This window comes from Punctularia strigosozonata (assembly GCF_000264995.1).
Source record: "Punctularia strigosozonata HHB-11173 SS5 unplaced genomic scaffold PUNSTscaffold_6, whole genome shotgun sequence".
In the NCBI taxonomy this organism is placed as follows: Eukaryota; Fungi; Basidiomycota; class Agaricomycetes; order Corticiales; family Punctulariaceae; genus Punctularia; species Punctularia strigosozonata.
The window spans coordinates 648,363-671,725 of record NW_006767438.1 but is presented as its reverse complement, the minus strand read 5'-3'; the positions used below and the strand labels follow the sequence as shown (position 1 = coordinate 671,725).

The window sequence follows — 23,363 nt, the reverse complement described above, 5'->3', positions numbered from 1 at the left end:
ATCCTGTCGGCGAGCTGGCTGTATCCAGTTGCGGAATGACGGCTGGACATCAACTCGGTATCGGCAGTACCGATTCCCGCCAGGCAGCATCGGGATGGCAGCGTGTATTCTGTCTCGTATCGGGACTGCGGGTCGTCACTGATTCGAGGTCACTGATTCGAGTCTTTGTAGCGATCGCCTATGAGGACGATCTCCTGCTCTCAGCCTTGCTTGTGAATAGCGAATGATGCCGAAATGCCGTGCGTCTGGTGCTCGTCCGATGGAATCCCCACGTCACCGATCACTTATAGGACGTCGGAATCGTCCTCGAATGATAACCTTCATAACCTTTTTTATTCCTTTCATCCCACCCGAGGCCTTTTGCGGACCCAGCTCCGATTACCCATCGTCTATGAATGCGCATACTCATCCTGTAAACTCGAAGTAAGCTAAATTCTGTGCGTAGTGAATGAAACCACAGAAGGCGGAACACGACAATGGTCCGCGACTGCTGGTAGAAGATTCTCGAGCTCGTTGATGATCATATCACAGAAAAGGTGGCTCATAGCTACATGCAAATTCCCTGTAACCAACTCGTTCATTTGCACACGAAGAGAGTTTTGCTCAGCTCCGGGTCACCTTCGTAGTACCAAGTCGACAGGAACAGCAAGTACGGCGGTTGTGCAGCAGGGCCCGGGCCCAGGGTATCATGTTGGGGAGGACCGCGTAGGTATGTAGTATGCGGGGTGTATCCCGTTGTGGGTTATAGAGTTGTGTTGACGGACCGGGTGTCGCGTGAGGTCACACTCCATCACGCCTAACTTATCACGCTCATAACAAACGCGTTATGACTCAATCGCGATCTTCGTCGAGCGACATCCTGCAGGGTGGCAGGTTGGGAGCACAATACACCTGCATAGCTAGGACTCAGCACGGATCTCAATCTACTCCCTGAAGTTAGAACTAGGATGATTCCAGGCATTCCCGAGGGCTATCGCGAAGTTTCCAGTGGAGGTACCGACCTCCCATGGGTAGGCTTCGTGTCGACCAAACCATATACGAATGGTACGCGGTTTCAAGAATTAACTTAGGGGCTTACACTTATCGTAAATGTAGCCTTCATTGTACAAAAAGATCGGGTGAGTACGTCCTGATATGTTAGTTGTGATGTGCTTCCTAGATGGCTCAGTAGATACTGCTTGGCTTGAAAAAGCGTGGGTTTGGGGTCGGAAAGTGAGTCGTACTTGGATCTCGATCCCTGGTGCTGATCCCGCTCAACTGAACATGACTCTCTTCAGATGGAACGGGTTCGGCGGTAAGGTAGACCCGGGAGAACAGCCTTGGCAAGCGGCGGTACGCGAGCTGCAGGTCGGCACGCCTCAACTTCAAACTTCGGGTATTTGACCCTGCTGCTACGACAGGAAGAAGCGTGTATCACCTCTAACCTCGAACACTGCGCCACGATCTATTTTGTGAGCAAGGGCGCAGATGTCGCCTTGCACGTCGACTACTACCGTGCCTCGTCTTACGACGGCACCCCGTCCGAGTGAGCATTAGCAACGGAGTTTACTCGTTTTCTTTCGTCGACAAAGATACAATGCTGATCTCACAATCCTATCTTACCGCTCGTAGGACGGAGGAGATGCGCCCGGCCTGGTTTGCAATGCCAAGTAGGCAAGAGTACGAAGCTTCATTAGGACAGACGAGCACAAGCTACCTCCTTGCGGACGCAAGCTCTACAACCCATGCATATCCTACTATCCCTTGGGACAAGCTATGGGAAGATGATCAGTACTGGTTTCCGCTGCTCTTAGCAAATAAGCCTTTCGCGGGTCGCGTGGATTTCGAGGAGGGCTTCGGCAAGATTCGCAAATGGTGGTTTGGGACTCCAGAAAAAGCACAAGGCTGAACTCCCGTTCCATATGATCCTCAGTATTCCACGATTATCATCTTAGAGGACAAGCAAAAGATTATCGCCCTTCTCAAGCTGTAACGGCGCGTCCACTGTATCCAGCATTGTCTTTTACCAAGGCAAAACCGGCTGCGCGGAGCTCGTGATCGGGGAGGCGTCCTCTCAGCTTCTGTCGCTCCTTGGCGAGATATTCGACAAGTCCCATCTCATTCGAGGCGTGCGACGGGTTTCAGCCTGACGTATAACGTTGCGTTCGTACCGAGGTCGTGCCGGCCGATTTTGTCGCCGTAGCCAGGGGGACGCAGACCGTAGATCTCACCTGAGAGACCGCAGCTCCGAACAGGAATGTTGGGGAAAGGGGCTCCATTCGCATGCGGGTTGAACGATATCTGTGAAGAGGGCGATTGTCTTCTTGCCCTTAATGGAGGCGGGTTCACGAGCTTATCGCCTTCCCACTTTATCGTCGACGAACGTACAAGGTTTGATTACCACTGAGACGAAGCCTGTATGGTGTTGTGCTCGAGTAGGTTCTCATCAATGGCGTGAAAGAGGTGGCTTTTCTCCTTCATGGTGGGAATGTGCCGGGTAATTCCATACCATACCATACCATACTAGGGAGGGCCAGGGTCCAGCAGGGCAAAATCAAAGCACGAGCGTTGGTGCAACAACCTAAGGATCAGATCCCACTAAAAGCACAAGATAAGCCAAATTACGTCATTGGTTTTGGCTACCCTCTCTTTGCAGTGAGTCGCATGGAAGTTGAAGGCGTGATGGTCTCGCTTGTCATCGTGAACTTCGCTGACCCTATCAACATATCGCATCGACATCGACGTTCTGCGACCGTTGCGGACGAAGGCTCTAGCCAACATATCACGCGCCATCCACCGTGTGCCCATGGTGATCGACGTGATGGGTCTGATACGGTGTGCTTCTGACTTCGCCACCCCCTTGCACTAGCTTAAGCTTGGATTTCAGTGCCCGACGGCGACATGTACCCCCTTTCGCTATAACGCGGGACCTCTCTCTGCTCCTTACAAATGGCCGATCCTCTCGAAGAAGAGGTCATCGCCCTGAAGGAGGCTGCGCGCATCCCGCTCTACGTTAGCGGTGAGTATATTTGACATGCTGCCTTTTCCGGGGCTTACCGACCCTATCATGTTATCAAGTCGTCTCTCTGACTTGGGTACTGCACGACTACGGTTGGTCTCACTTGTATGCCCGTCGTTTGGGTATCCCACTCACCGACGGAATCCTACAGTTATCACGTTGAAAGATGAAGTCCGGTACATGTGGGCAAGTCTCAGCAGCATACCATGGATCGCCGTACGAGCGTTCTGACTCGGTGCCTCCTGTAGCCCGGAAAATGGAACTTCGGCAAATTCATATTTTTCTGGGTATGAGCCAACGCGGAGCAACTGGTGTCAGGGACGTTTACCTGGTGATCATTTCGTCCCATCTTAGGTCCGCTACTACACGATCGCGCTGGCACTGTTTGACATAGCACAAATCCACTCTTTCGCGACGTTCCGGCCCAGTTTGAACACGTACGTCGTTTACTTCCTGGTCATCGTATCCCTCCTACAGAACACCACTGAAACATCCTACGAAATGTAGCTGCGTCGTGATGGACGCGATGATTCGCGTAGTTGGAGCCCTTAGCTTATGGGCGATCGAAATCGTCATGCAACTCCGGGTGTTCGCCATCTTCCGATGTTCGAAGCGGGTCAGATACTCCTCTTCCTCTTCAATTGCGGCGCGTATCTCACAAATCAAACCCTTATTCAGGTCGCAGTCGTGAACGCGGTCCTGTTCGCGGCATCCGTGGCGGGCTTCCTCTACATTCTGATACATAACGCCCTTGGACGAGCGGCCGTGATCAAGACGGCGAAAGCGCTGCCGATTCCCGGTTGTCCAGTCGTACATACTGGGATTGAGTGGGCACAGTGGGTGCCAGGTAAGCCATTTCGTTCCAGCTGCCAGCCCCGGCCCTTTCTTATCAAACACGTTCTTCAGCGACTCTTTACGAAGGCATCTTGTTTGGATTCGCCATATACAAGACGTTGGCCAAATTCATGCAGGCTCTCCGCTCACGAGCAGCGAAGCGCACACATACAAGCAAGACGTTGTATCACCAAATGTTACAAGATAATCTGTTGTACTTTTTCGGGTACGGTCTTAATAAGTTCTTTCTCACATGTCTCGCCTCCTTGCTGATCTGTTGCGGTTCAGAATTGCGTGTATACTCGTCTTCAATAATCTCATGGTTACCGTGCGTATCCACTCGCTTTCCCGCTCCAGGAAATGAACTTCTCAGATTCGCTTTTTCCATAGCACGTCACCCATATACCGTGGTTCAGCTACGGGTAGGTGGCGCCGCCAAATTCGCTTCATGTCGGACGCTGATCCGGACGTTAGACCGTTCCATGCCGTGACGGGCATCGTGACCGGCCGAATGCTTATCCACCTACGGAAAGCGCTGGAAGTCGGACCCCCGGCCTCTCGGATGACCGTCAGCCAGTCGCTCGCGTTCAGCCCCGGCGCACGCTCAATCACCGCTATGAGCCTGGACGAAGAGGACGAGCTTGACGCGTACCCCAGCCCGCAGATACCCCTCTCCCCCACCCGTGGTAGTGAGAGTAAGAGCAGTTCTTTCGGACATTTCGACGCTGGTGCGGATCCGTTGTCGTTTGGGGCGTAGCATCGGTGAATTCGTTTCTTGGTATTTGCTGGAGATCTATCGCCGCCGTCTAGATAATGGTAGTATTTTTGTACGATAAATAGGTTGTTCGGACAGATTTGTATACTGTGCATCCACCCCTAATGCAACATCGACACAAATTCCTCTCCCGTTCCTTTCCTGCTCAGCTGTTCGTCTAAGAAATATATATACTCTCAAACATCTATAAATACTGTATGTAAGAGATGAAGTAGGAACGAGGCTTGGTTCGGGCTACAGAAAAACATTAGGACTGCTCGAGTGAGTTGATGCAACATGTCGCGAGTACTCCACGGCCTCGCTTCGCCGGATCGGTAACGCAAAATTCATGGGAATATTGAGTAGTACTCAATACCTTGTATCCTATCTGCTACGCCATCCCGATTTGCGATTGCTGTAATAATGCTGCTGTAGGAGGATGTTCAACACAAAGGACGGTGTTGGCGTGACGGATGAGTTCAAACTCCGCCTGCGTTGATTGGCCTGAGCCGCTTGAGCCCTGCGTTGCACTGCAGCCTGTCCTAGTTCGGCACCTCGGCAATTCGTGACCGCGTGTGATGATCTCGCAACTTTGGCTGGTCCTCACTTCGTCTCGCCGGCATCTCGCTGGCAGAGTTGAGGCTCAACCAAAGGATTTGAGACGCTGGATGGCATATTTATAGCATCCTAGCTACCTACTACCAAAGTTTCGGGCAATTTTGAGCTGATTTGAGGGAGATATAACCCTAATGCAACACGCGTTGCATTAGGGGTGGATGCGCAGTAGAAGAGATGGTTTAATCGAGAGAACCACGTCGTCCGTGCGTGCATGCATGTGTAAGCGGATCACTGCTTAGCAGCGGCCCACTCTTTCTCGAGCGCCAACAGGTTATCCACGGTATCGAGGATCGTCTTCTGCCACGGGAGATACTCGCCAAAGTGCAGGTAATCCTGCAGGTTGTTGTCCGTGACCCGGAAGGGCGCGGTCGGGTTCGCCTTTGCAGGGTCGGGGAGACGATCCTTCAGCTCCGGGCGCTGCTCGATCAGGTAGGGCACGACCTGCTTCCAGTCGAGCTCGGGCTCGGCGAGCACGAGCACGCGCTTGCGCTTGATCGATGCCGGGGCTTCGAGACCGAGTACGAGCGCGCGGGCGGTATCGCGAACGTCGACGTACATCTCGTACCCGAAGAGGCCATCAGGCTTCAAGGAGTCGTACAGCACCTTGTTCGTGCCGAGCTCGGTCGGGCCGACTTTGACTTCCGGAGCGAAAGGACCGTAGATGTAACCTGGGAGGACTGAGAACGGAGTGAGTAATTGCCGGAGAAGTATTCGGGGGGAGGATGGAGACGTACTGGCGGTGATGTTAACGTGGGGATGCTTCTCCTCGAAGTCCCAAATGGCCTGTTCTGCCAGCTTCTTGTACCCCTGATACACGAGCAACGGGACCGTTTGAGGGTCCAGCGTCTGCTCCTTGGTGATCGGGTTCCAGTCGGCTAGATCACATCTGCTGTCAGATACGAGTGGAATATAAAGAGCAAAGACGGCTCACTGTTGGCGTTCAGTTTGTAATCGCCTTCGTAACCGAATGGGTTGACCACAGTGATGATACTGCTCGTGATCACGAACTTCTTGATTCCCGCTTTCTCCGCAGCGTGCAGGATGTTCGTCGTGCTGCTGACCGTGAACTACGAAGAGCACGTCGGTCAACCGGGCAGCGTGCAGAAGGACGCCATGCTGGCCACGTACCTCGAGTGCAGCCTCAGGCGCCATCGCACCCGGAAGGGGCGCCGCGTTGTGTATAACGCCATCAACGCCTGCGGAGGAAGACATGGTTCAGACCCGATTTTCGTAGAAGGGGGAGCGAGCGTACCTTTGAGGGCGTCCGTCCAGTCGTATCGGACGAGGTCGTCGACGGCGATAACCTCAACGTCGTCGCCGTAGAAGGCAAGGTTCTTCCGGTACGACTCGAACTTCGGCGTTCGCACGGTTCTGAGGAAGGTTGCTTTTCAATCTCTAGACATACCACTGCACAAAACGTGGTCACTTACCCTCGCACGCGATAACCGTGCTGGACCAGCTGGTGCACTATGTGTCCACCAACGAAACCGGAGATCCCGGTCACCTAGAAGTGCGAATGTGAATATGGAGTACACGAGGTAACGCGTGATGATCTGCAGGAAGACGTGCCAATATGAGCTTCTTCGTTTCGGTGGGCATTTGAATGTAGAGATGTATGAATGGGTGTCTGAAGATAGGATGCGGGGGCAGTTCATGCATTCGCTCCTTCTCGACGCATTTTAAACTAGACGGGATTTCACTTCACACAATCGTTTAGCGAGGAAGGCGCCATCCAAGCAACGATCGCTGCCGGGATGAGTAAGTCTTGACTGCTGCGATGTAGCTTATCAAGCCGTATCTGTTTTACTCAGCACAGGTGGAGGATGGTCCACGTAGTGATCGGAAGGAGCGTCGAGTGCGCGACGCGAGCCGTAGTTGCAGGAGGTCTGGGTATCCGGGCTCGCAAACGAATTGCCCCAACATCGAGTTCAAGTAGACCAAGATCCTCGTTCCCCAATCAACGAACTCGAATCCCCAGCATCGGTACCAACCCTGCCGTAGCATCACTGGGCCTCCGCATCGACACACGCATCGACTGCCGATGCCTTCGCAGAGCAGAGATTGAGCGATATCGGTGATCGTCCTGAGGGAGATGATTCCAGCTACTCTCAGAACGATAGACGAATGTGATCGTGTTCGGTTCGTGAGCCGCAGTCTGCCGCAGTCCGCCGAGCCCCACTCCTGCCATATGTGGAAGGAGGGGTCCGTTTGCTACCCCACCGGAGAGCTGGGCGTGTAGCACATCCAACTCTTCCGCATCTACCCTTACTCATGCCAGGCAATCGTCGGCACATACCAGCAGAGCTGAAAGAGCTCATCGTCAGCCTGATCGTCCGAGGGCATGACTCAAAGACTACCGCTCGGATAGTGGAATGCAGCCAGAGAACAGTCAATAGAGTGTGGTCGCTAGCCTACCGTACGGGAAGGGTGGAGAACAAGCCATTTCAGGCAGGAAGACCTCGTATATTGACTGGAGTTCACTGTGCTGTATGTCTCAGTTGAGCCCATTATCCCATTGCCAGTGCTCACAGGCCCAATTGAATTCGTCAGTTTCTCGAGGGCTGTCTTGAGCGCAGACCAGACCTCTACCTCGAGGAGCTTCAGCAAGAGCTTCTCGAGCTATGTCATGTTGCAGTCTCGATTAATACAATCTCTCGGACCTTGAAACATAAAGGATGGACGCGTAAACATGTATGGATGAGAAGTTCCCATTTTGATACGGTATAACCTTCTGAATACCTTTACAGGTCTCGCGCATGGCCTTAGAGCGGAATGAAGACCGTCGTACAATGTACCAACTGCATATGGCAGAAAATTATAATGCCGAGCAGCTGGTATTTGTTGACGAGTCAGCATTCAACCGGCATACACCTGAGAGGCAGACAGCATGGGCACAATTGGGTTCGCGGGCACGGAGGCATGATCACTTCATCCGTGGGCAGCGATATTCCATATTGCCGGCGCTGTGGTTAGGGGGGATTCTCCATCTTGACATCCAGGAGCGGGCATATACAGCCGCACTTTTCAACGAGTTTATCGAAGCTCTTCTTGACGAAATGGAGCCTTTTCCGAATCCGAAATCTGTCCTTGTGATGGATAATGCATCCATTCACAAGTCTGATGCTCTTGTCGAGCTTGTTGAGTCTCGGTAAGCTGTATCCTCAGTATTTCAGAGCCAGGGTATAACACGAAGTGACCAGTGGTATGTGCATTGAGTTTTTGCCCCCTTACTCTCCAGACTACAATCCGATAGAGGAAATGTTCTCCGCTATGAAGGCCTGGCTACGCAGGAACACGGATCGTGTGCGGCCTGAACTCAACGGTGGCATGCGCTGTAATCCATACCAGATACTGTGGGAGGCAGTGTTTGACGTAGGTACTCCCGAAAATGCGGAGGGATGGTATAGACATTCTGGTTACTTAGCATGATTAATACATCTTCAACTATAACGAGCGAGGGAGTGGAGGTCGCTGTGATTGCAATCTATGCAAAGACAGTACAACCAGATCATAATGTACTACAGAACTTCAAGCAATCTCTTCGTCTTCAATCTCAGTCCAGTTGTCAGTGTCAGTGTCTGACGGCCCGGCCATGTCCTCCAGCGATAATCTGTCCAGGGCTTCAAGCACACGAGAGCTCGACGCTGGCAGATTTGCCTCGTGTTGACCAAGCGGCTGCGATGGTAGGCCATTGACGTGGACATGGATCTCCGGCATGTTCGGATGGAGATACTGAGCTCCACTGCGACGGGGACGCTTGGACACATGGTCGAAGTTGAGACCGTTCGGAGGAGTGCGAACGGTAGCTTCTCTGAAACACTGGATTAGCTGGTGATGAGCGTAGCGTCAGACATAGAGTATCACGAACGCACTATCATTTTGCCCCAGAAGGTTAGCTTTGCAATATCGAGGTGGTGGTGGTTGGCGTTGACAGGGTCAATGTAGCAGTGCTGGTTGTGACGAGCACAGAAGGTATGCTCCTTCAGCTGGCGAAGCTCGTCCACAAAGCTGATGGTCGCACACAGCTCGTCCGTGTTCTCGTCCGGTCCGGAGCTCTTTCGCTTCTTCGGATTGCCAGAAGGCGGTGGTGTGTCGGAGCGCTGGGAACAAGGCTCAGACATAGTACACGCCGAATAAGAATACACACGTACCAGGTTATACACCTCCATGATGACACGACGGGACCGGGCCCGTCGCATAAGGCCGATGCCGGTCTCCATAGCCTCGCGATAATCATTCTCGTCTTGGAGACGATGTTTGGGATCGCGTGCACGCTCATTATGAAACTTGTATCCAAGCTCCGCGGTCGACGGATGCAAATCCATCTGTGCGCACATTCGGTCGTAGAAGTCCAGCCAATCGAGGTCTACAGGAATTGTGATCGTATGGCGGACTGCAGAGCTGCCGGCACCAGATCTCCGGGGCACCGACACGAACAAGGTTGAGGGTTCATCTTTGTTCGGTTGTCAGTGGATTCGAGTAAAGAAACGGAATACAGACTTACCACGAGCATCCAAACCTGGCGGCGGCTGGGGAATGCCCGCAACCTGGGGTGCCGCTGCAACCTGGGGCGCCGCCGCAACGCGAGGAGCCACTGCGATCTGGGGCGCAGGCGCAACCTGAGGGGCCGGCAGGGCCTGAGGGACCGGCGTGACTTGAGGGACCGGAGCAACCTGATGTGTCGGAGCAATCTGAGGAGCGGGATAGGGCGGGTGCATTGGGGGAGCGAAGCCGGGCGGTCCGAGAGGCGCAGGGTACACACCTGGCAGACCGGGCAGACCGACAGGTGCACTAGGGACAGTCCGAGGCCAGTGCGCCCTGCGCATCGCCCAATATTGCCAGAGTTGCTCAGCGCGAGTGATACTAAGAACAGGGAAGTCGGGATTATTGTTAGGATCCATGTTTGATGTACTCACTTCGACACACCGTCTCTCTCCTTTATACTGTGTCGTGCTTGGACAACGTCATCGAGGGCGTATTCGGTCTCTCTACACACATTTTCGCCCCCTTTCACGCATTTCACGAGTAGTTCGCCGTCGCTGGCATCGGAATAGGCGATAAATCGAATATATTGACTCCACAGGTAGACGTAGCCGAGGGACCCTGACGACGGGGTGAGCCTCCACTATGTATTGCAATTCAATGACAGACATACCTCTAACTCTCAGTATTACACGGAGGGCGTGAATGTTGTCGTAGGATCAGCCGTCAGGGGAGTATATCATGGTGAGCGACACGGAGGGGTGGTCGTGGTATAACAGCGGTGTGGGTCCACGCAGAGAACGGGACCCCCACTTCTTGGACCTCGTGTCCGCTTCTGTTGGAGCTCGGCATCCAACGGCGGACGAACCGAGCGCAGTCGCATTCGTCTATCGTTCTGAGAGTAGCTGTCATGAAAGCAGGCAAGAACCCCCGTCTTCGCGGCAAGCGGGCAAGACTGCCGCTCGAGTCAATGATGCACGTGACTGACGCCCTACAAGTCCCACTCACCGTGTGGGTCTCGCTCTCCCTAGCGGTGGCATCTGCTCTTGGGAGAAAGGATGTGTAAATGGACCGACCTCTGTAACCTGTTCCGCTCGAAATATGAGCCCTCCATGCTCTTTCCATCACCTATCCCATCCAACATCGTATGGAGTTCTGGAATGTAATGAAAGCCCTGCTTCGACATTTCCACCCACGTCCACACGGAAAACACGAGGCGCAGGATGCATTATATGAAAGAGGGCCCCTCCCCGCGATTGGCCAATAACATCCACTCTCGAATGAACCACCACCGCTACCGCTACCATGTTATCTTGCCAGCACTGTCGTGAGCGACGTTTTGACACCAAGGAGGCGCTCCAGCAGCATGTCCGGGACTCGCCTGGGCACCCGTACTGCAGCGACTGCGATCGCTTCTTCGCGGACTACCAGGGATACCTCTCCGTGAGTCACACGACCATAACGATAAACGGAAAGGTGGAACTGAGGTTTTCGACGCTGTAGCACTGCGATACTAAGCACCCATTCCTCCATCGCTGCTGCGACAAGAAATTCAGGACGTTGAACGCCCTCGCTCAGCACTACTATGTGTCAGACCAACACCCGAACTGCGACATTTGCCAGAAAGGCTTCAAGTCGGTGCAAGTGAGGGACAAGGTGAGCTTTGCGTTTGCGATGCTTTGCTCTGTGGAGTACAGGATTATCAACACCGCATGTTTTAGCACCTAAGGGAACGCCACTCGCGCCGGTCATGCACAAGCTGTCGAGAGATGGTATCGATAGACAGCCTCGAGGAACACTATCGTACCTCCCCGAAACATCCCTTGTGTGCATACTGTACGTTCCCTAAAGGATTCGAGAATGAAGCGGAATACGAGAAGGTGATTATAGCCAAACACTCTAGGATCCCTCGTGCTGATGATATTCGTCAAAAAGCATAGGAATAGTTACCATTCGTGGATCACCGCAGAACCGATGTATTATCACGACGAACTTGTGAGCATATGCGCGACATCATTGTGCACAGTGCCTTGACAGTTTCACAGAGTGGTAACGCGGTCGTGCAGAGCGTGCCCCCTACTCAGGCTACACATGCGAGAGGCGCTCGCGAGGCTCGTGCAGACGTTCCACGAGTTCGTATTCATGAAGATCGCTCGTCCACGGACGGATCTCCAGTAAGGCGACGGAAGCCTAACAGGCAGCCTAATGGCTCATCTGCACTGGTTGCTCAAAACTGCCAGCCTGAAGTCGCTTCTGCAATCCCCCACGTTGCATTGCGAACCGCATTACCTGTTTCACCTCCCGCGTCGCCTCCACTGCTGAGCGTCCACACCTCCGACCAGACCGCCGCTTCATCTGCGTACTTCACCCCTGTCTCGGCTACGGATCAGGTTACCGCCGCCCCTACTGTGCAAATCAGGTAAGATTCTCTGCGACAGCACCCTTCTATACCGGCTCATCTCCCCCATGTAGTGCGCCTTCTCCGGAAGATGTGATGCAGACTTTCAAAGCTGCCGCCACATACGAGTTGCTGCCTCCTCGCCGAAGCCCTGTCATCGAAAGCCCCGAGCTCGAACGGCTACCCAGCATCAGGCCAATCGACTCGCCCACGTCTTCCTGCCCGCCGCATTCGGCCTCGTCCTTCCTGCCTCCTTGGGACTACTACAAGCTGATGCGCCACAATCTCTCGGCCTCGCTTCCGACGCCATTGGACGAAGAGGCCGAGGATGCGATCCACGACGCAAGGAGCGGCGACCCGCAAACCATCGCTCTCCCGGCGAGCCCGCCGTACTCGCTCGATGATCTCGCTGACGACGCCACCGCGCCACTTCACCACGAGGAAGAAGAGGATCTCAGCCTCCTGCACGAGCCTCCCCCGCGCGACTACGCCGCGACCGCGACCGACATCGAGTCCTCCACCCTCCTTTCGTTCAACGCCCTCCTCGAGAAGTTCACGAACGGCGCCCAGGGGCTCAGCGAGCTCCAAGCGGAGACGTTCCCGCACGTGCCCACCCCGCCACCGTCCAAACACCTGCCACCGACGCGGCCACTCAAGCCACTGCTCGCTATAAGACAGCAGCTGCAGCGCGCGGACTCGCCCCTGCCCTCCTCCGCACTGAGCACGAAGATGGACGTTCCGAGCCGCAAATACTCTCAGCTCCTGCGCTCGCCCGCCGAGTCACTCCAGAACCTACCCACCGCGGACTCGCCCATCGTGGAGGCGCTCGTAGAGCACGTCGTACGCGAGAACGGGTTGGCAGGTAACTGTGTTCACCAGATGTTTCTACCGTGACCTGTCCACTCACCGCAATCCGTAGCAGGGCCTCAGTCTGCAGTCCTAGACGCCCCGTCCCCGCCATCCTCCACCCGCGAGCCGGAGCCACAGGTCGGCTCCTCCAAACTGCACTGCAGGCTCTGTCTGGTCGACCCGTGCAAGGAACCTACCGCAACATTCTGCGGGCACATATTCTGCAACTCGTCCGTCGCCCTCCCCTCATACTATGCGCCATCGCTTCTGACCGCCCACTTGTCGTCTACAGCTGTATCACGGAAAGCATCGTCAGCGCGTCCAAGTGCCCGGTGTGCAATGTTCCGACGCTGCTGTATTGCCTGTTCAAGCTCGATCTGGCCGCCTAAGGTTCCAGTGGACGAAATCTCCTTACGAACACCTTTACGACCATCTTGTATCACTAGCGGATGAGGCAGGAACTCTCGCATTGCGTGTACAACAGCAACATCGGCATTGTATAGAAAGGAGACGCAAGTAAACGTACGCTCTCATGTAGGAACGTAGCAAGGTCAGACGTCAAATAAAGGAATTGATGGAATCGTGAAGAGGCCGTCTATCGTCAGGGCGGTGTCTATACGTAAACAGGCGCATCTAGTGGTGACCTGTGGATAAGTCGTTGGTTTGCAAAAATGGTGCAGGCGGGACCAATGTTTTAGAAGATCAAGGTGATCGTGTACGCCGTTAGGGCGGTCATCGATACCACCATGATCGCGTATTGCGGTATGAGGAATGCTGATGAACCGCCGGTGGGTGAGCTTCACGAACGGGATATTCCACTTTGGACGAACCTGAGAGGACGCTGGCGTCGCCGGTTCCGCTGTAGACTTGCGTGAGGAACACCTGAATGAGAAACCGGTATCAGCGGGTTATGACACCACCAATGCACAGTCATACTTGAGTTGTCGCCGTCGGCAAGCAGGCCAAGAATCTAGACGACGAGCAGCTTAGTTCCGCGTCATTCGAATATACGAAGCTTCTGGACCCTTACATGCACACGAATCGCAACACCTTGTCGTTTGGATCGATGACTCCGGCCGTGGCCAACCCTTGACACATGATCACTCCAATGACGGGGATGAGGATCATCCGCGCGACGGCGAGGCTGCTGATGGCCCCCAGCGGCAGGTTTTTCCACTCCCCACTCGGGATCTTCAGTCGCGCCAGGGCAGAGCCGAGGCAGGTGAGGCCGAGGGGCACGCTGGCGGCGCCGACGAAGCTGGCCGTGTCCATGACGAAGGCGAGCGGCGGCTGGCCGTCGGGCGCATTGGGGATGCGCGTGCCCGTCCAGCCGTCGACGGTGACGAAGAGCGCTTTGAGCGGGTTAACGAGCGCGATGATGAAGGCGAGGATGATGGAGATGGAGGAGGGCGTGAGGAGGGATTTGAGGAAGGTTTGGGAGTGCCTTAGGAGGGGGTGTCGGCGTCGGGGTGGTGGAGGCGGGGCCGGAGTCGATAAGGCGGGTACTGGAGGCGATTTAGTGGAGTTCCCGCTGGGGCCCGGTTGGTCGTCTCCGTCAATATGGGTAACCGTGGGTGCGGGGGAGGTGACACGGGATGTTGCGTGCAGCGTCGTGGCGGGTGAACGAGCGAACACGGTGGTGCCCTCGACGTCCGGTTCGTCGTCGAAGAACGAGACGTGTTTGCTGGTGGCAGAGCGATGAAAGGGCGGGCACTCTGGAGCCGCGCCTGACGCCAGTTTCTGCGATGTCGACTGGGGCTGTTGGACGCCTTTCTCCACATCGTCGTCTGTCGCTGGCTCAGGGGTTTTCTCCGGCGTCGATCGAACCCGCTTCCGTAGGGAGGAGAGCGGGGCCAAGAAAAGATTTCTGCGATTGATCCTAGTGGCTTCCCGGACTTCCTCGTCCTCGACGTCTGGTCCAATGTAGTCCCATGCTATCAATCGGTGGCCTCCCGCGGGAAAGAGAAGCACCTGATAACGCATTTGAAATAAAAGATCGTTCCACAGAGAAGGGACATCTTACGAAGAAAACGAGGATGAATGCAGCGATGTATGCGACTGCGAGATTCTGATCCTCTGTGCCGTTGAAAGGCGCGTTGCCTGCTATACTCATGACGACGGCCGTCGCTTCGAGGTTTGGGAGAACATCACAAGGTCAACGGATCAGAGCAGACAAAATCACGGGCGTGAGTTGGATGGGCCAGGGCAGGGCGCGTGGAATCGCGCAGGACACCGTCTGCTCACGGATATCGCCAGTGTTACCGAAGCCGCCCGCAACGAGAATGCCGTATCGGAAGCGATGCGGGACCCAGAAGACCTGTTTGATGGCCCAGGCGAAGGCGACACCCAAGGCCTGGTAAATGATTGCAACCAGGACAAGAGGACCTGCACATGCTTGGTTAGGTGTGTTGAATAATGCGAGGACCGAACGCAGCGTACCAAGGGCAGAGATATTCTGAGTCGTGAAAGCCGGGACGATTTTGGAGAACATCAGGCATGGCAAAGCGATGTTCTAATGAGGTGTGAGCGTCACTCCGAGGCTACTGGCAAGGCGCTTACAAGCATAATCTGACCCGCTCCCCTCGCTGCAACCGCAGGGAAGATATCCGCCTTCGTTATCGCGAACCCGAAGGACGTGGCTAGTACCCTGCAATACGTCACGTTCAGCGGGAACTCTCTCGACGCTAAGCTCTTGGCGTACAGTCGGATGAGGGGTCTGAGGGACACCCATATGAGAGCACCGGCGGAGAGCATGATGGGGGAAGAGAGCAGGAGACCGACACGAGACGAGGAGAATAAGATGATGCCAGATATTCGGTGGGCGTCGGGCTCATGATAATCGGCTGCACCTTCGTTTATGTCAGGGGATGTGTCTGGAGCCACGAATGCCTTTTTGACTCGGCATCCCCGGGCCGGCTGTCCGACAATTGTCACGTCCAGAGTTATCCACTGTAAGGAAAACCACCAACATCAGATCATGATCACCATTCCTGTATGGACAGAGCGTTCAATGGGACCGACGATTTTTGCCAAATGATGGCCATGACGGCAAAAGCCAGCTTTTTAGCAGATTTATGAATGTCATTGGCAACAAGACTCAGCCATACAGTCGCAATCGTCGTCAGGAAATGATGCAGTTCATTACATGCTACCCGCTTCACACGAATAAGCACCCCTCTTCCCGTAGTTTCCTCCAATGTAGCACGCTCAGGCGGCCGTAATGTATGCCTCTACCCAGGGATTATCTTCGGCACGGATAGCCGGGGTTGGAGCAGCACGCTGCAAGTACGATACGTGTTATTACCCTGATGGGATCCGCGAGAATAAATGAGTAGCAGGCTTACGTCTTCGATGCAGATCGAAATCGTGAACCCAACGCTGATTGTGCAAGAGAAATTGTTCGTCTTGCAGATGAGGCAGATCGACGCGCGGTCGTCGAGCTCGACATGGCGAGCGACCTCGGCCATGGGCAGAGCGCTCGTCATCGTAATGATTGACGCGATGAGCCCGAGGGCGACGGTTTGGGGTGATGCGAACTTCATGTCAACCGAGCTTCGGAATTTAGATGTGAAGTCGGAGGAATATTGTCGCAGCCCTGCAAGCTCCAAGCGTACTCTCATGCATTTTATACCTTGCATCTGGAGGTTCGCCACCGCGTTCGGCCCTCCGGCGATGTGTTGCGCTGTAGCAATACCGCACGGATGATGAACCTTTGTTGCAGATCTCAGGCTGTCAACGAAGATAATGGTCAGAGCGCATTCAGGTCGTGTCCGTACCAGATACGCCGCCGCTTTCTCACCTGTCAATCAGGTTTTGCAATGAACATGGCCGTTTTTCTTTGGCGGGTTATTGATAGAGCAACCCTACGGGTCGCGTGCTATTTTCGGGACTGATGGCCGCCTACGACTGAAGGGGGCGAAGTACCCATGTCACGGCCGTTGTTTGACCGGACGAGGGTCAAGGGCTAGAAGCAGGGATCCTTGTCAGCGTGGCCATATTCGGACTGTCATGAGGACAACCACCTTCGGCGATAATTTAGGAGCATTCACCGTCGGAATTGCTATCGACGAAATTCTGAGACATTTCGCACCCGCAGCTTAGAGATACTCGGGAGCAAGGAAGGCACCATAACAATCACTATCGAATGAACATAGTTATGGATTTGGAGAGCTGAAATGACCTGCTTGATGAGGATTACTGTATGTAAGGAGAAATCACAAGTGAGGGCACCGCACTCACAGTGTGCACGCCACGATCGCCACTCCGCAGGTCGACTGCCATGGATATCTCGGGCTCGAACAACCGATATCACCGGATACGAAAAGAGGATGTCAGCGCGATGGATTGACTTGACACCTTCCTACGAGCAGAGTCAAGATTTCATCCAGCCTCCTGCGAAGATGACTGTCCGCCCGCTGAGAACGCCGAAGTTGTTACAAAGTGCACGGCCACATCGATATACCCTGAACTGTGCTCACGCCTTCACAGAACCCTGTTCTTGACTGCTGAATTTCGTATCTTTCCCTGTGCTGACCTTGAAGTCAACGTGCATTGCAGACTCATGGGAGCCATCACGGTGCGGGCGGGCGACGATGAACACAACCTTGTGATATGACATGTTCGTCACAAGGAGGACACCATGGGTTGATCTGTGATTCGCATATACCGCTCATCACGCGGGACTAGGTATCGGCGGATGGATCTCCTATCGGTGTGTTCCCTGCGATACATGGTTAGAGATGGTACTTTATTGACCCAGACTCGAACACGCTTACTGTCGTGATACCCTGGATTGACGTCGCCTGATCCAAGCATGAGGTCTTGCTAGCCGATCGCAGAAGCGTGAAGGCAGGGCATATCTTATCATGGCGGGTATGTACCAGCCATCTTGCTTGTGCATTCGACCAAGGACAGAGGGCCAGAATCGGAGAGCGAGCACAGCACAGTCGAGGGTCTGGGATACAGTACCCACATAGCAGTCGACGGTCTGTTCTTCTCGGACGAACGTCGTCGATAGAAGCTATATCATCATAGTCCCGAGACGCCGTGCGCGACCGGGAGCAGGGGACACCATCACTTGTTAACTTGTCATCGTCGCTCCATAAGACGACCTCCTCGTGTTCCTTCGACCGCTACCGCGCCGGGAGCTGCGGTGCAGAGCAATCATCCCACCTGTCCACAATCCGCCCCGTGTACTAAGCAAGGACTCAGGCCTCAAGGGCATCTTCTGCAAGCTCCAACTCGTCCTCAGCGACACCAGCAGCGTCCATCTCGGTCCCTCGTCTTCAGATTCAGCATGCGAACGACACGCTATCAGCGTGTTACATGGGTCTTAAGAGCACGTACCGTTCGTGTATGGTGTCGTCGACACGAAGCTTATCCATGGAAGTTCGTTGCCTTCGCTAGCCTTCGTGAATGAATCCTGATAACTTTGGGGGACGACTGGGGCCGAGCTCATCGTAGTTCTTGCAGATCAAGGCAATATTTGACATTCATATTAGTGATTAGCAGCGCAGTTGTGTTAAGCTGGCACTGGAAGTCTGTTCGACGACTGGTGAATGTGTACGCAGGGAAGTCGCGTCCGTGACAAGGCGGGAGTGATGTAGTGTGACCTCAACCGACTGACTTCCGTCGCACGTCGACCTGCTTTCGTCGGCATCGCCGTATTATACTGCTCGGAGCACTGGTTACGGTCCACGGAGCGCTTGATATTGTTGGAACGTACTTGACGGATTCCCAGGTTAATATGATCACTGCGTCCTGCCTGTTTACAGGCACTGCTCACCCGTACATTTGTCTTCGTGCGGTCGTGCGTATCGCTTAGTTGACGTAAATTCGGTGCGAGTGAACATGTGTGGCTTGTCGCGATATCGATATCGTAGCATCTCCTTACGGCCTGAGCGCTGAACACTCGAACTTGGGCATCGGTGTACTCTGGCGATGTTCAACAAGTCCATAGTACCATCAAGCAGTAGGCCTAGAAAAGCCGCCCGGAAGAAAGCTCAAGGTTTAGAAGATGTGGATCTCCCAGATAAAGCGCCCTCTGCCATGTTTTCTCGAGATCGTCAGGCGTACAGTACCGTAAGCACACTGTCAAACATTCCTGGATCGTCTGGCTTTGTGATGACGGTGAGTCTCGTCTAGCCAACGAAATCTCTACCATCCAAACGTGCAAGTACGCTCGTTCCTTAAGGACATGAAGTCTACGATGCTTTTCTCACACATACGCTAGACACCGTCCTTTCGAAATCAAGCCGTGAACCGTTCGCCCGATCTAGCCTAGCCATCCGGCGTCCTTCCGGCGCTCAAATCTCGAAATCCCTTCCGTTGAGGTCCTTGATAGCGATTCAGGACGAGACAGTTCCCCCCAGGTCTGCACGCAAGCGGCACCATGCCAACACCAGTTCCATCTCCAAGGCCGCGTCGAAAACGGCCGCGCTTCCCTCACCTTTGACATCGAAGAGGTCGGTTTCCCGTAAAGCCACGGATCAATCGCCGCGCAGACCGACTATGATGGTCCCGATGCGGCCTAAAACAGCTGCGCACGGCGCATCCTTGGATTTACCCAGCAGCGGAGGCTCGTCCCCAGAAGAATCGGCCTCGGAGGAGGCGGACGAAGGTGACGAATCTTCGGATGAGACTTCTGATTCTTCGGATGCGTGAGTCTAAGTATTGGCTCTTCCGCTTCAGGTAATGGTAAAGCTTGTTGCGCAGGGAGCCGACTCATCAGGACCGCCCGTTGAATAAAGCAGCCAGGAAAATGCAGGATGGCTACGGCGTCAAGACCGTCAAACGCGCCGCCGATCCTCGGCCGCCTGCTCCTGCTCCTGCCCCTGCTCCTCCCATGCAGTCTAATAACGCTCATGTTCTCGACCGCAAAGATCCGGAAGCTTTTGAAATGCTGGAAGCCGCTATTGAGCGAAACATCCTCCGCCAAGCCACGGTGAGGGCACGCCGCCCACCCTTGTTCATGGTACGCAATATACGCAAAGAGTTCCTAACTGAGTGCCGCGTCCGCAATCTCTCATCGCAAGAAACCAGCCGCAGTGGGCAAGAAGATCCTACGATCGATTATACGGTCACGTTCCAGCTCGAGGACGCAAGCGCATTCCCAAGGCCGCCTACTCTGCGCAAGACACTAGACGCATGGTGCTGCCCTCTGTGCGACCTGCACGGATCGTTCCCAACCAGGGATATACTCTCCCTGCACCTGGAGCGAACTCACTTGGACGTCAGAATCCAAGCTACAAAACCTACCGTACGCCAATTGCCTTCATGCATCAGCTGCGGAAGATGGGCTTATGTGCTTGGTGTTCTAGCCGTACAAGTGGCACATCGATGTTTACCTTCCATCGGGAGAGAGCAGTGAGAGGACAAATGACGACACGAGGGACAGTGACGGCGCAATCGAGGGCGTCCAAGACGAACACATCGAAATCTCGGATATAGAGCCAGTCAAGACTGGCGGTTCGCAAGTCCACGATATCATAGAAATCTCGGACTCAGGCAACGAGCGAGTATACCCCAACGCCGGTTCAGCCCCCAGCAAGGCGATAGAGATATCAGATGATGATTCCGATGCGCCCACCACAAGCGAAGATGAAGAGCGAAGGCGAGTTCCATTCGGGGCTTTTGACCGCCACTGACCGCAATATCAGGCTCGAATTATCCATCGACGCACAGAATAGCACCATAGCTGCTACAGGTACAACTCAAATCCAGGCCGCAGCAACGCAGATAGCTCGCTCTCTGTCGCCTCTCGCCGCCCCTAAGTGGAAGTTCGACTGGGGGACAAGGGAACCCGTGGTACATGCCATGTCAAGCGTTCGGGCCGCTCCCGATCCGACACCGCAACGGAAGACGCCGTCAAACAAGCGACCGGCATCTCTGCCCGTGTACCTACCCGATCCTCCCGAGCATGATCCCCTGGGGCCTGCTGCACAGCGGCCATACTTGCCGTTCCCGCCGACGGAGCATTACGAAGCTGACCCGGAGCTGAAAGCGCGGTATCGCAAGGTCGAATTCTCTACGCGCCCAGGTGGAGAAAAGATATACGACCTCATCACCTGCCTGAGGCTCGACGAGTTCGGTCCTCTGATATGGCAGGTAGTCGACAGAGAGGAGGAGATCTTCGAAATGGACGATGGGCGCGACGAGGACAAGGTCATTTCAGCGCTATGGGGAAGATGGATCATGCTGAACAGGTCCGCTCCTGCGTGATACTCATTTGGACTGCTGCTCGCGTCTGACTTTGTGCTGACGACTGGAGGTTAGGAATGAGTTCGTGAAGGACTACACTAAGGGGGCAAAGACCTTCGTGGAACGATATTGGGAAATGATATACATGGCCGCTGGGTGGCGAGCTTTGCGCGCATGGTTATTTGTATGTCTCACCATTGCTCTGCCTTGCATTGGCCGTAATCACTGACGGTGCCACCCGGAACTTGGGCCGCAGGTACTCCTCAGCAACAGATTCCTCAACGTGAACGAGGTATTACAGGTATTGCGCCGGTATGAGGAATTGATAGGTATGGATCACTGGGTGGAGAGTCCTTCCAAGAAGCGCGAGGGGAAGCTTTCCCTTGGGATATCTTGGGACAACCGTGCAGCTCCAGCACGCACGACTGCAACGGTGTAAAGTGGTTTTAGCTGACTTATGCTGGAGTGAGCTATGATCGTCTTAAGGGAACTACGTACTTCGTGTCTTATCTCGTATCTTCCTCTGAACCCATTCCGAGGTGGACGTAGGGCCATCGTGATGTAAGCATGAAAATCTTGCGAAGCCCCGGTTTACCGTCGTCTGATCCTAATTTGAGGCCTTGCCAACCGATCGAGGACGCATAGCATCACAATGGCATATATTATGACAAGTATGCCCCACTCGTTCCATGTGTACATTTTTGACCGAGGACAAGGCGACAAAAACGAAATGCAAGGACTGCATGATGAAGGGTCCAAATTATTCACAGAGCAGCCGACCTCATGTTCCATGGTCCGTTGTGTTTCTCTTGCCACGAATCCTGTCGATAGCGGAGCGCATGGTTCCGAGACGATGCACGCGGTCGCAAGCGATGGACACACGTAGTCGCTTACTCGTCGCCGTCGTCTTCTGAGACAACCTCCTTGCTCTTCTTCGACCTCGAACGCTTCGGCTCGGTCTTCTTGGACGTCGGACGCTGGACGCAGCAGTCAACCTCCATTCCACATTGACCTCGCATGACCACCGAAGGCTTGCATGCGTGTTAATTAGAGACACGAACCTTGCGTTTCTTGCTCCCAGAGGCCTCTTCATCAGGTGTCTCCTCCGCCTCGGGCTCGGGCTCAGCATCGTCAGCGGCGTCCAACTCTGCACCGAAGTCCTCAACATCTTCATCTTCGGATTCAGCCTACGTGGGAGATGGCATAAGCAAGCACTCGACGATACGATTGGATACATGGGGATATGTGCACTACCTTTTTCTTCGTGATACGCTTTTTGGCAGGCGCCTTTTTCTCGGCAGCTTTCTTTGGTGGTGCCCGTTTCTTCTTCGGCTTTTCTTCCTCTTCCTCATCATCCTCATCATCAGCCTAACACAGCCATCAGCTTCGTGCATCTGTAAGAACTCTGAAGAGATGGACCTTAGCCTTCTTCTTGGGCAGTGCCCTCTTCCTCTTGGGTTTCTCCTCCTCCTCACCATCCTCCTCAGCGTCCGCCTTCTTCTTCCTCGGAGCCCTCGCCTTCTTAGGCTTGGGCTCCTCATCATCATCGTCAGCATCCTTCTTCTTCCTTGGAGCTCGCTTCTTCTTGGGTTTCTCCTCGTCATCGTCGTCGGCTTCGGGCTTCCTCGCCGATTCAGGCACGTCCTCGGGAGCGACGCGCCCGTCTTCGTAGGCTTGCTTGACCTTCTCTTGGTCCTCCTCCTTCAAATCTTCGAACCCGTCGAGGTCCGCGGGATCCTCGAAGGATTTCTTCATGTTTTTAATGATGGTAGGCGTGACGCAGCCCCAGTGACGCCATTGGCTGATGCGCGAGATCAGTTAGATGATTCAGGTACAGAAGGACGATGGACGTACAAGGTGGTGTTACCCTGGAAGTCGATAAGCGTACCGCAGCGCAGCTCGCCCTTGCCAATGCTTGTACCTATGCAACACGTATCGCATCAATAAGTATCTTCTATAGAGCAAATGCTACACTACAAGCACGTACCGGTGCACGGTTTGGGACCTGCAAGACGCGTTCGACAGCATGAGCCAACGACATCAACGCGATACAGCATGTTCTTACCTTTGCACTTCGCGCGCGCCGACGACGCGTACTCCAAACGATATCCAGATTTTTTAGTTGGCGCCTCGTTATCAGACATAATTTTGACGGGACCAAGGGTTAAGATTGGGCAATAGGTGGGGGGGAGAGGGCAAGGGGGGAGGGGCAAGTGAAACGCGGTGACCCG

General features: G+C 54.4%; 10 protein-coding genes across 10 annotated transcripts; 4 read left to right on the top strand and 6 right to left on the bottom strand.

Annotated features, from left to right (window-relative positions):
* Positions 1–860: 860 nt before the first annotated feature.
* PUNSTDRAFT_52383 (uncharacterized protein) lies at positions 861–2,165 on the top strand. The gene is made up of 6 exons (XM_007383561.1): positions 861–1,044; positions 1,096–1,118; positions 1,172–1,212; positions 1,278–1,347; positions 1,401–1,525; positions 1,612–2,165. Exons 1-6 carry the CDS (start codon positions 948–950, stop codon positions 1,886–1,888), a joined length of 633 nt encoding a protein of 210 aa, XP_007383623.1. The 5' UTR covers positions 861–947; the 3' UTR covers positions 1,889–2,165.
* Positions 2,166–2,928: 763 nt separating this feature from the next.
* Positions 2,929–4,589, top strand: PUNSTDRAFT_134099 (uncharacterized protein; the record flags this gene model as incomplete). Its single annotated transcript, XM_007383560.1, has 11 exons — positions 2,929–2,998; positions 3,058–3,090; positions 3,150–3,214; positions 3,247–3,285; positions 3,353–3,435; positions 3,506–3,614; positions 3,677–3,845; positions 3,905–4,058; positions 4,121–4,160; positions 4,223–4,254; positions 4,307–4,589. The coding sequence occupies 11 exons, from the start codon at positions 2,929–2,931 to the stop codon at positions 4,587–4,589; spliced, it is 1,077 nt and encodes a 358-aa protein (XP_007383622.1).
* A 661-nt stretch (positions 4,590–5,250) lies between these two features.
* On the bottom strand, positions 5,251–6,901 carry PUNSTDRAFT_52382 (NAD(P)-binding protein). The gene is made up of 7 exons (XM_007383559.1): positions 6,774–6,901; positions 6,635–6,708; positions 6,457–6,575; positions 6,333–6,400; positions 6,136–6,271; positions 5,939–6,079; positions 5,251–5,881 (listed from the first exon to the last, which is right to left on the bottom strand). The coding sequence occupies exons 1-7, from the start codon at positions 6,801–6,803 to the stop codon at positions 5,433–5,435; spliced, it is 1,017 nt and encodes a 338-aa protein (XP_007383621.1). The 5' UTR covers positions 6,804–6,901; the 3' UTR covers positions 5,251–5,432.
* A 1,831-nt stretch (positions 6,902–8,732) lies between these two features.
* Positions 8,733–10,105, bottom strand: PUNSTDRAFT_44423 (uncharacterized protein; the record flags this gene model as incomplete). Its single annotated transcript, XM_007383558.1, has 4 exons — positions 8,733–9,023; positions 9,077–9,304; positions 9,356–9,657; positions 9,709–10,105. 4 exons carry the CDS (start codon positions 10,103–10,105, stop codon positions 8,733–8,735), a joined length of 1,218 nt encoding a protein of 405 aa, XP_007383620.1.
* Positions 10,106–10,991: 886 nt separating this feature from the next.
* Positions 10,992–13,322, top strand: PUNSTDRAFT_134096 (uncharacterized protein; the record flags this gene model as incomplete). The annotated part of the gene is made up of 9 exons (XM_007383557.1): positions 10,992–11,129; positions 11,190–11,342; positions 11,408–11,566; positions 11,622–11,681; positions 11,732–11,860; positions 11,927–12,105; positions 12,159–12,946; positions 13,007–13,163; positions 13,226–13,322. The coding sequence occupies 9 exons, from the start codon at positions 10,992–10,994 to the stop codon at positions 13,320–13,322; spliced, it is 1,860 nt and encodes a 619-aa protein (XP_007383619.1).
* A 64-nt stretch (positions 13,323–13,386) lies between these two features.
* Positions 13,387–15,706, bottom strand: PUNSTDRAFT_143600 (auxin efflux carrier). The gene is made up of 9 exons (XM_007383556.1): positions 15,635–15,706; positions 15,493–15,580; positions 15,373–15,445; positions 15,178–15,318; positions 14,957–15,060; positions 13,964–14,904; positions 13,870–13,903; positions 13,764–13,815; positions 13,387–13,707 (listed from the first exon to the last, which is right to left on the bottom strand). Exons 1-9 carry the CDS (start codon positions 15,685–15,687, stop codon positions 13,628–13,630), a joined length of 1,566 nt encoding a protein of 521 aa, XP_007383618.1. The 5' UTR covers positions 15,688–15,706; the 3' UTR covers positions 13,387–13,627.
* Positions 15,707–16,140: 434 nt separating this feature from the next.
* PUNSTDRAFT_134094 (uncharacterized protein) lies at positions 16,141–16,475 on the bottom strand (the record flags this gene model as incomplete). The annotated part of the gene is made up of 2 exons (XM_007383555.1): positions 16,141–16,212; positions 16,278–16,475. 2 exons carry the CDS (start codon positions 16,473–16,475, stop codon positions 16,141–16,143), a joined length of 270 nt encoding a protein of 89 aa, XP_007383617.1.
* Positions 16,476–16,817: 342 nt separating this feature from the next.
* PUNSTDRAFT_52380 (uncharacterized protein) lies at positions 16,818–17,601 on the bottom strand. Its single transcript, XM_007383554.1, has 4 exons — positions 17,412–17,601; positions 17,173–17,348; positions 16,956–17,116; positions 16,818–16,897 (listed from the first exon to the last, which is right to left on the bottom strand). Exons 1-2 carry the CDS (start codon positions 17,549–17,551, stop codon positions 17,306–17,308), a joined length of 183 nt encoding a protein of 60 aa, XP_007383616.1. The 5' UTR covers positions 17,552–17,601; the 3' UTR covers positions 16,818–16,897; positions 16,956–17,116; positions 17,173–17,305.
* Positions 17,602–19,081: 1,480 nt separating this feature from the next.
* On the top strand, positions 19,082–21,613 carry PUNSTDRAFT_126136 (uncharacterized protein). The gene is made up of 7 exons (XM_007383553.1): positions 19,082–19,104; positions 19,166–19,592; positions 19,648–20,191; positions 20,253–20,545; positions 20,592–21,137; positions 21,208–21,316; positions 21,389–21,613. Exons 2-7 carry the CDS (start codon positions 19,444–19,446, stop codon positions 21,569–21,571), a joined length of 1,824 nt encoding a protein of 607 aa, XP_007383615.1. The 5' UTR covers positions 19,082–19,104; positions 19,166–19,443; the 3' UTR covers positions 21,572–21,613.
* Positions 21,614–22,722: 1,109 nt separating this feature from the next.
* On the bottom strand, positions 22,723–23,252 carry PUNSTDRAFT_33653 (zf-PARP-domain-containing protein; the record flags this gene model as incomplete). The annotated part of the gene is made up of 4 exons (XM_007383552.1): positions 22,723–22,933; positions 22,987–23,053; positions 23,120–23,137; positions 23,198–23,252. Coding segments are annotated over 4 exons (351 nt in total), but the record flags the coding sequence as incomplete, so codon positions are not given.
* Positions 23,253–23,363: the final 111 nt, after the last annotated feature.

Bases quoted from the DNA above. Each gene is read 5' to 3' on its own strand.
- PUNSTDRAFT_52383 (XM_007383561.1), top strand. From the start codon at position 948: ATGATTCCAGGCATTCCCGAGGGCTATCGCGAAGTTTCCAGTGGAGGT. The intron at 1,045-1,095 runs GTACGCGGTTTC...TCGTAAATGTAG, and splicing joins GACCAAACCATATACGAATG to CCTTCATTGTACAAAAAGAT. The intron at 1,119-1,171 runs GTGAGTACGTCC...ATGGCTCAGTAG, and splicing joins TCATTGTACAAAAAGATCGG to ATACTGCTTGGCTTGAAAAA.
- PUNSTDRAFT_52382 (XM_007383559.1), bottom strand. From the start codon at position 6,803: ATGCCCACCGAAACGAAGAAGCTCATATTG. The intron at 6,709-6,773 runs GCACGTCTTCCT...TCGCACTTCTAG, and splicing joins AAACGAAGAAGCTCATATTG to GTGACCGGGATCTCCGGTTT. The intron at 6,272-6,332 runs GTACGTGGCCAG...TGCTCTTCGTAG, and splicing joins CGCCTGAGGCTGCACTCGAG to TTCACGGTCAGCAGCACGAC.
- PUNSTDRAFT_143600 (XM_007383556.1), bottom strand. From the start codon at position 15,687: ATGCTCTCCGCCGGTGCTCTCATATGGGTGTCCCTCAGACCCCTCATC. The intron at 15,446-15,492 runs GTAAGCGCCTTG...ACACCTCATTAG, and splicing joins GAGCGGGTCAGATTATGCTT to AACATCGCTTTGCCATGCCT. The intron at 15,319-15,372 runs GTACGCTGCGTT...AAGCATGTGCAG, and splicing joins TCAGAATATCTCTGCCCTTG to GTCCTCTTGTCCTGGTTGCA.
- PUNSTDRAFT_52380 (XM_007383554.1), bottom strand. From the start codon at position 17,551: ATGTCATATCACAAGGTTGTGTTCATCGTCGCCCGCCCGCACCGTGAT. The intron at 17,349-17,411 runs GTGAGCACAGTT...CGGCGTTCTCAG, and splicing joins GAACAGGGTTCTGTGAAGGC to CGGGCGGACAGTCATCTTCG.
- PUNSTDRAFT_126136 (XM_007383553.1), top strand. From the start codon at position 19,444: ATGATGGTCCCGATGCGGCCTAAAACAGCTGCGCACGGCGCATCCTTG. The intron at 20,192-20,252 runs GTACGCCAATTG...TTGGTGTTCTAG, and splicing joins TCCAAGCTACAAAACCTACC to CCGTACAAGTGGCACATCGA. The intron at 21,138-21,207 runs GTCCGCTCCTGC...ACTGGAGGTTAG, and splicing joins AGATGGATCATGCTGAACAG to GAATGAGTTCGTGAAGGACT.